This window comes from Sceloporus undulatus, chromosome 1, assembly GCF_019175285.1.
Source record: "Sceloporus undulatus isolate JIND9_A2432 ecotype Alabama chromosome 1, SceUnd_v1.1, whole genome shotgun sequence".
Taxonomy (NCBI): Eukaryota; Metazoa; Chordata; class Lepidosauria; order Squamata; family Phrynosomatidae; genus Sceloporus; species Sceloporus undulatus.
The window spans coordinates 212028745-212038363 of NC_056522.1; the positions used below are offsets into that span (position 1 = coordinate 212028745).

The following is a 9619-nucleotide window of genomic DNA, read 5'->3' on the forward strand; positions in this document are numbered from 1 at the left end:
ATAGATAGATAGATAGATAGATAGATAGATAGATAGATAGATAGATAGATAGATAGATAGATAGACAGCACTTTCCCCCTTCGAAATGTACTGCTGTTAAAATATTGTATTGAGCATGTATATTTTCTTTTTATTTACTTTTTCTTAGAAAGTTAGGCTAAGGTCATTTTATATGGAGTCAAGTTATGTTTTCATATCTAATGCCTCTATTAGATTGCTTTTATTCCATCGCAAACAGTTATGGGCTATTTTACTTGTAGGGTTCAAAACAAAAGTAAAGCAAATGTTCAGAATTCTTGTTTGTGTTGTTGTGAGAATGTAGAGATATTTGTAACTCAGTGGTACCATACAGAGGTTGGTAATTTAGTTTTAATGGGGGGATTCATACTTATATTTATGTCCTGAAGAGACCCATATCTCCACGATGACACAATACCAAATCGATTTTCCCACTACAGTTTGTGTGCCCAAATCTCTCCATGGAATTTAAACACTGGTCAACATTCACACACGAACCAAACTGATTCAAAATGGAGGTGCCTCCATTTCCAGAAATGATCCCGCACGATATGGATCAATTTGTTAGCATACTCACACTGAAGATCTGGATTACAAAAGACGTGGTAAGGAACCTGGTGTTGAATACACTGGATTAGGTGGGTTTCTCTGTGGGCCCCCTACAAATAGTGGCAGGTGCATTTGGGGCCATTGTGAACTTCGTGGAAACAACCTGGTTTCACACCAGGTTATTTCCATAGTGTGAATAGGGCCTAGCACTTCATTGCCATTATAGATCTGGAGCCACAAAACTTTTACTGTTAATAATTAATAGAAACATTTAAAATATCACTTTGTTTTCATGTTCATAGAATCATAGAGTTGGAAGAGACCACAAGGGCCATCCAGTCAAACCCCCCTGCCGTGCAGGAACTCTCAGTCAAAGCATCCCCGACAGATGGCCATCCAGCCTCTTTTTAAAGACCTCCAAAGAAGGAGACTCCATTACACTCAGAGGGAGTTTGTTCCACTGTCGAACAGCTCCTCCTACTGTTGAGGTGGAATCTCTTATCCTGTAGCTTGCATCCATTGCTCTGGGTCCTGCTCTCTGGAGCAGCAGAAAACAAGCTAGCTCCCTCCTCAATGTGACATCCCTTCAAGTTTTTAAACAGGGCTACCATATCACCTCTTAACCTTCTCTTCTCCAAGCTAAACATCCCCAGCTCCCTAAGTTGTTTCTCATAGGACATGGTTTCCAGGCCCTTCACCATTTTAGTCGCCCTCCTTTGGACATGCTCCAGTTTTTCAACATCCTTTTTAAATTGTGGTGGCCAGAACTGGACACAGTATTCCAGATGGGGCCTGACCAGAGCACAATAGAGTGGGACTATTACTTCCCTTGATCTAGACACTATACTTTTATTGATGCAACCTAAAATTGCATTGGCCTTGTTTGCTGCCTCATCGCACTGTTGACTCATGGTCAATTTGTGGTCCGCTAGGACTCTACAGCGTGTTACAGACAGGCCAATGAGACGCTGTCGTTACGCGTGAGAGGCGGTGCTTCCTGACGCGCCTTGCCCCTCACGTGTAATGAGTACGTCAAAATGGCGGTGCCGCATACAGATGGGCGCTGCCATTTTGACATCGTGGACGCACAGCGTCCGGACGCCGCACGCCACGAGGGCGCACCTTGTGCCTTGCAGTACCTCTTCCAGGGTGCAGGAAGAAGTGCCATTTTGGCGCTTCTTTCTTGCTGCACCCGGGAACCGCGCGGTTTGGCTGCTGCGGTTCCTGGACACAGCAACCGGCAGGGGTGCGAGACTGCCCACTTTGGGCAGTCTGTAACGCACCCAAGATCCCTTTCACATGCAGTTTCATTCAGCCAGGTGTCCCCCATCCTATATCTATGCATTTTGTTTTTCCGCCCTAAGTGCAGTACCTTACATTTCTCCGTGTTGAATTTCATTTTGTTAGCTTTGGCCCAGTTTTCTAGTCTGTTCAGGTCATTTTGAAGTTTGATCCTATCCTCTGGGGTATTTGCTACTTCTCCTAATTTTGTGTCGTCTGCAAATTTGATACGTATGCCCCCAATTCTGTCAGCCAAGTCATTGACAAAGATATTGAATAGCACTGGCCCAAGACAGAGTTTTGTGGGACCCCACTGGTCACTTCTCTCCAGGATGAAAAGGAGCCATTGTTGAGCACCGTTTGGGTTCGGCCAGTCAACTTTCTCATAAGTAACTACAGTGGGCCCTCTGTATTGGTGGGGGTTCAGTTCCAGGAGCCCCCACAGATGCTTTAAAACATGGATGATCGCACCCCATATTATGTGAACATGCATGCTTCAGCGTGTGTGCATTCATTTAACTGCCATTGAATAATATGGGGCATGGCGAACCTCTGGCAGTTAAATTCATGGATCAGAAGCCCACTGAGAGTACCTTATCGCATACATTTTTAAAAATGTTTTGGGAATGCAACCAAGAAGAAACGGATTTTACTGCACATCGAAGTGTCCTCAAAATGGCCCCATTCCATCGCCCAGTGCCAAGCCGTTCCCATTCAGTGCTGAGGCGCATCCTTTGCTTCTGACGGAACTTTGTTGAGGATACCTCGGTGTGCGGTAAAATCAGTTTTTTCTCGGTCACACAGCCCCGAGCCCAGAACATTTTAAAAAATGCATGTGACAAGGTCCAGAATGAGGGTTGACTAAAGTTGGCCCACAGTCAGCTCCCCATAGCCATAGATGATATATCCATGGATTCAACCATCCATGGTTTCAAGACATTGTGCATATATATATATATATATATATTCAAAAAGCATTTTATATAAGGGATACCATTTTCCTATGCCATTGTATTTAATGGGACTTGAATGTCCATGGATGTTAGTATCCATGGGGCGTCTTGAGTCTTGGAAACAAACCACAGTGGATACCAAGAGCCCACCGTACTTACTTGTGCATATGTTTGTGGAAGACGCAGTACAAGGTGCAGATGGCCTGCATTACAAAACACACATTGACACCTCAACAGCCTGTAAAGAACACAAGGAAGCAGCAGAAGGTACAGCACAAGGCAACACTTGAACCATGTGATTTCCCCCCTCCAGGATTACAACCTATAATCTCAAAAGTAACTTGACCATTATAAAAATGAATTTACAATTACAATACAAAAAGAGTGGGATCACTCTTTACCTCAGAGGTAGGCAACCTATGGCCTGCGGGCCGGATGCGGCCCGACGAGGCCTTGGGACTGGCCCCAGCCCGGTCCTGCCACCGATTGCCGCTGGGGCCTTTGGGGGGCAATTGTCTATAGAAGCCTCAGAAACATGCATTTATATTAACATTTTTTTAAAAATCAGCAAAGTTTTTCGCGTGTCCTCCATTTTTTTTAAAGAAGTGTCTTCAATTTGAAAATTTTGTCCTGGTTTATTTATATATTTAATTTTTTTTAAAAAAAATTAATTATTTATTTTTTGGCTTCGGCCCCCCAGTTGTCTGAGGGACAGCAACCCGGCCCCCGGCTCAAAAAGGTTGCCTACCCCTGCTTTACCTGGTTACAATTTTAATGCAACTTTACTGCAGCTGGTTATAACTTTAATGCAGCTGTTCCTTAATTGTGGAAAAACAAATTAATTACAAGTCATTATTTGTAACTAGTTATATTGAGCACTGGCACATGCTGCATATAAGACAAAATGAGTATACGGAAGCTTCATATGTTCATATCATTAATATAGGGACATATATAAAATATGTAAAATAGCTATAGCTCTCTTCAGGTGTTCATTCTCTCTTCAGGTAGTTTGAGTTGGGGGAACTCATGCTTCAGTCCTGCCCCTTCCACAAGTGACTTCCCAATGTTTGCAGGAAAAAATCTGAAAAGGGAGCTGTGAATGCAGTTATATAGTTTCAAATGCTTTGCTTTATAAGCCACATTGAACATAGTTAAAGGTCCTTTTCAGACTTTTGCTAGGAACTTGGGAAGATCAGGTGTGGAAGAGGCAGAACTGAAGTATGAATCCTCATCTGGAGTGGTGCTGGGACAAATGGGCCCACCAACTTGTACTAGCCTATATGCTAAAGTAATAGTGGCTCTATGGAGTAACTACCTGGGATTGTTGTTTTTCCCCATTAAATTTAAGTTGTTATAATTTGCATTAACACTGAATAATATAACTATTGTCTCATTCAAATAACTTATTTCACGATAGCTCTTATGTTAAATATTATTTTAAGTTTTAAAAAGAAATATCATGACATAAAGTCCCATGTGATAATGGTGGGCTTTGATCCATTGCTAAGTCTGAAACTTGGGGTATAAATGGATTCCATATTCCCCCAAATTTGCCTTATGCTATTTCTCCCCTCATCACTTGAGCATTTATTATCCATTTTTTCCACTACAGCAGTCCCACAAAACTTGTCCAGACAGCACCAGAGAGATAATCCTTCTACATTTTTGTAGGATCTTGCTATTTTCGTTCTAGCAGCTCCAATTGTAATTGAGATCAGATCTTTTTGTGGCAGTTCTACATTTTCCTCATCAAAACCTGACAGTGCTCCAAAGCACACTGCAGAAATAATCCAGTTTGAGACCGCTTGAACTGCCCTGGCTCAGTGCTAGGGAATTCTGGGAAATGTACTTTATTGTGACACCAGAGCTCTCTGACAGAGAAGTCTAAATGTCTCACAACACTACAGTTCCCAGAATTACTTAGTACTGAGCCAGGGCAGTTAAAGTGGTCTCAATCTGGATTATTTTTGCAGTGTTTTGGACTAATATTAACAAAGATTCTGAGAAAACAATATTTTGCCTTATCATTTAATTTAACCATCTTAGAATATTATTCCAAAATTCAATCACCTGAATAGAATTACAGTGTTTGTTATTATTTCCTTCTTGTAGATTTTAGAGTCTAAATCTAAATATTTTACCAGCATCTGCTATAGTCCTGGGGTTCTAAAAATAAGAATGTAATATGTTGTCCCATACATTTATTTAGATTAACAAATGTATTTATGTAACAGAACATGTATTCATTTTCAGTACAACAGTCATAATATGATTTCTCACTGTATATTCCTTAATGATATAACCTACATTATTCAGCATGCTCATTATGTGCACTATTTTGACCAACTGTGTATTTATGACCCTAAGTAACCCTCCTGAATGGACAAAGAATGTAGAGTAAGTGGAATATTACTCTTAACGTGCATGTTTGAATGTGTATTTGTGGAATGTATTCTGTCAGATCTAATACTAGACAGGTTGAGTCTCCTTTATCTTGGAATGCCAAAATCCAAAATATTCCAAAATTCAAAATTGTCCACATGGGTGGTTGAGATAGTGAATGGCACGTTTGCTTTCTAATAAAATAATAATTAATAATTGTATCCTGCCTCTCTATCAAAGATAATCGAGGTGGCTGATGGTTCAAAGTGCACAAACATTGTTTCATGAACAAAATCATTTTAAAAACATTGTGGATAAAGTTACCTTCAGGTTATGTTTAAACTATATACAAAACATAAATGAATTTCATGGTTAGACTTGGGTACCATCTTCAAGATATCTTATTACATATATGCAAATATTCCAAATTCTGAAAAACTCTGAAATCCAGAACACTTCTGGTCCCAGGCATTTTGGATAAGGGAGATTCAAGCTGTATATATGTAGCACAGAATGAATATATGTTCAGCTGACTTCATCATCACTCTGGCCCAATGATCCATAAGAGCATTGAGCAGGGTACACTGCTCAAATTTTCCCTTTTATGCCAAAAATCAGGCCTCCTGTATCAGATTACAAGCTGCCTTTGGAAACACTTCCTTTTTTGCAACATTAAAACTGTGGGTCCATACAATGAAGTAGATTCTAGATAGATAAAATGAAGCACTCCTTCACACACAATACAGCTAGCTGAACACCCCAGGATACAGTGATGCCACTAGCTAGATAATTTTGAAAAGGGGAGTAGGTTGATTCATAGAAGGTAGATTTATGCCACTGTCTAACCCTGAGCATACTTGACTTTAACTGAGTTTGGAAGGTAAGCAGAATCAACCTGGTTAATCCTTAGATGGGAAGCACAATAGAATGCCTGAAATCTTCAGGTTGGGTTAGGGAAGGATCATGCCTGAAACCCTGGAGAGGCACTGCTGTCAGTCAGATCTGGTCATACTGGGCTAAATGGAAAAAGGGGCAAAACAGACAGTTGAAATAAGCAGGTTTTCTGCTGGCTTCAAGGCAGGGTGTTTAGAAGACGCACGCCTCAAATCTGTCTGGAATCCACTCCCAAGGTGCACTACAGGGGAAAAAGCCGGACTGAAAGGGAGCTGAATTTTTCTGCTTTTTCCTGGAAAGTGAGCACCTTTGCTCATATGTCTAAATGTCATGATGCCAGAGCAGCTCTAAAGGGGCACTCTATCCAAATCCTAATCCTAATTGTGCATATAAACATCCTGTCACATTTGGAAGGGACAGAGCTGCCATACCCAAGCAATGGGGGTGGCAATGCCCAAAAGAGAAACCGTGACACCTCTCATGAACATAAGTAAAATATGCACAAACCAGACAGTCAAAGAGGGGGTATAAGGTAGAGGGGGGCATGATTGTACCTTGCCAGCATTTGCATGGGCACACCTCTGCTCCAATGCCCTGTCCCGGTGGAGCGATGCACATGTGACTGTATTCAGGTTCACGGGGACTGCCATCCAATGGGATGGTGGTTTGCTCCTGCAAAGGTGCACAAGGATGGTGGGGGGGGGCAGTAAAAATAAGTACCCAGAGGCGTGGCTTGAAGCCGTGCCGTGTGGTCATGACATGCACACTCCAGCTGCCTTGGGAGCCGGCAGTGTGGTTGGCAGGGACTCGGATCACTTTCAGAAAAGGCACCATCAAGCTACTTTTTCCTGCCCACCTGTTTCACCTCAAAGATCTGACTTAAGGTGAGGCAGTTTCCTATGTTCCTATCAAAAAACATTATTCAGTGGTTGCTGAATAGAATCCACATGTTCAAAAACATCATCTCTGAGTATCAAATACTGAGGACAAACAAGGGATTGTCATTACCCTTGTTTCCTACTTAGAGATGTGATGGCCTGGGGGGAAAACCCCAGAAAAATTCAGAAAAGACTCCTACTTGAAGAAAAGAAGTCTGAATTAAACTAAGTTTACATTCACAACCCCCGCGCCCCCTTATGTTCCACAGTCTGTACAACAACCACTGCAGTGCATCTTCAGATGACAGCAACCATTGCAGATGGCTCTTTCCCCATGCCAGTGTCATCTCAGGGTCCATCTATACTGTAGGAATAATGCAGCTTGACACCACTTTAACTGTCATGGTGCCATCCTATGGAATCCTGGGATTTGTAGTTTTGTGAGGCACCAGCCCTCTTTGGCAGAGAAAGCTCAAGATCTTGTAAAACTACAAATCTCAGGGTTAAGTAGAATGGAGCTACAGTGCTTAAATGGTATCACAATGACTTATTTCTACAGAGTAGATGCATGCACCATTTCTGGGTGGCCTGCAATTGCCAGGTAAAATAAGGGACAGGGCTCCTGTACCTTTAATTGAATGGCTACGTAGAAAAGGGGATTTCAGAAGGTGTCTGTTAAAAGAGGAGTTGGCAACTGCCAAGGCATTTTTTTTCCTAGCATCTCCTTATTTTGGGGCAAAGCCCATGGAAAAGAAATCCCAGGAATGACCAGAAGTCTGCCTCCAGTTTTTGTTTCTATGTTTAAATGGAGGGGTTGGTAGTTCCAGATTAGGGTGTGTGCTAAAAGATGGCCCTTACTCCACTTGTTGTTGTTTTTTTAGACTTTTTTTGGGGGGGGGACTGAGGAGTCTGGTGTCCATGGAGGGACTTGGGGAGATGTTCTCTCCTATCCCCCTTCTATCCCCAGTGTAATGCAAGGTTGAGGGTGGACAGAGCCAAAGGCAAAGGGGTGGAACCAAAAATTCCAGTGTATTTTAAAATAAAGCTCTCATTGTCAGGAATGGTGGTTTAAGAAAGTCATTTTGACCATTTCAAATGGGTTAAAGCATTAAAAAGCTGGGAAAACACTAAACCATGAGATTGTGAGGAAGGGACATAGCTATTTTGGGAGGTCCAGAGGGCTGGGTTTGACACTCCATGAAGGTCCCATGAAGAGTTACCAAGAGGCAACGCGATGTTCTTGGCATGCTAACTTTTCAAGTTATGTTTATGTTTTATTTTATTTTTAAAAGTGATTGTTTGAATTAACAACTATTTTGTCTCTTTTCCTCAGGTATACATTCACAGGAATATATACATTTGAATCGCTTATAAAAATAATTGCAAGGGGCTTTTGTATAGATGATTTCACCTTTCTCCGGGATCCCTGGAACTGGCTAGATTTCACTGTCATTACATTTGCGTAAGTTTCACCTTCCTTTCTCCCCCATTTCTTTCAGGTTATGTGACAGTTCTATAGCATACAGGAGCATGAAGTAAATTTGCATTATAACACTGAAGGATGAGAGATGATAGATTCTTCACTGAGAAAGTACTGCATATGGGTCTTCAACAGCCGAATCATGTTAGATAGAATGTTCATCCTGCACATATGTACTAGCTTATTTTTCTGACATCTCACCTCTGCTCAAGAATTAAACCACAGGAGCAAGGGTTTTGCTCCTCTGTTATTATATGGTACTTCTATATATATCCTCTGTTATTATATGGTACTTGTAACTGTGTTCATAGAATGAATCAAAATTGTTTCAGGGATGTTCATGTGGAGAAATAGATTTGCTGCTTGTTCTTACATGGCCTTATTATTACTGAGGGATTCTTTTCTTTTTCCTTTGTGCATCAGTATATTGTTTCCTACAGGTTGACTCTCCCTTATCCAGAATTCTGAAATCCAAAATATCCCAGAATCCAAAACTGTTTTCATGAGTAGTTGAGAAAGTGACAGCTTTGCTTTCTGAGGGTTCAGTGTTTGCACACTTTGTTTCATGCACAAAATTATTTAAAATATTGCATAAAATCACCTCCAGGCTATGTGTATAAGATGTATATGAAACATAAATGAATTTTGTGTTTAGACTTGGGTTCTATCGCCAAGAAATCTCATTATGTGCATGTATATGCAAATACAGGTATTTCAAAATCCCCCCCCAAACCCCAAAATACTTCTGGTCCCACACATTTTGAATAAGGGAAACTCAGCCTGTAGTAGTAAAGTAAATGATGAATTAACTGGTAGCATGGGGCGCATGGTATATTAGTAGTAGTTACTGACATAGAAGCTGCTTTCAGATCCCGCATTTTCACCCTCCTTCCAGAAGAGGAACAGCCTTCTTAGTTACTTTACATAAATCACTTTAATTAGAAAGTTAGGCTTTCATAATAAAATCACTGTGGTTCATTTATCCAAGAACATTTAATTGTAAATTGACCACCATTGAAAGCTCTTAATGAAAGGCAAACTGCAGTAAAAAGGTAAACATCTGACTGTTGCTCTTTACTTTTCCAATAAAGTTATCCAAGGGGTCTCCATGAAGACCCTCGAGTAAGTAGCATGACGTCTGCCTCAATTCTGAATAACTGTGATTTAATTCTACAGGTATA

General features: G+C 41.1%; 1 protein-coding gene across 4 annotated transcripts in view; it reads left to right on the forward strand.

The window, feature by feature from the left end:
- The window catches only part of LOC121931903 (sodium channel protein type 1 subunit alpha), a 167833-nt gene that overhangs the window by 94429 nt on the left and 63785 nt on the right, over positions 1–9619 (forward strand). For all 4 annotated transcript variants that reach the window (XM_042470043.1, XM_042470066.1, XM_042470058.1 and 1 more), the window contains exons 4-5: positions 5112–5201; positions 8292–8420. In XM_042470043.1, coding sequence (XP_042325977.1) covers positions 5112–5201; positions 8292–8420 — 219 coding nt within the window. The remainder of the gene's footprint in view (positions 1–5111; positions 5202–8291; positions 8421–9619) is intronic.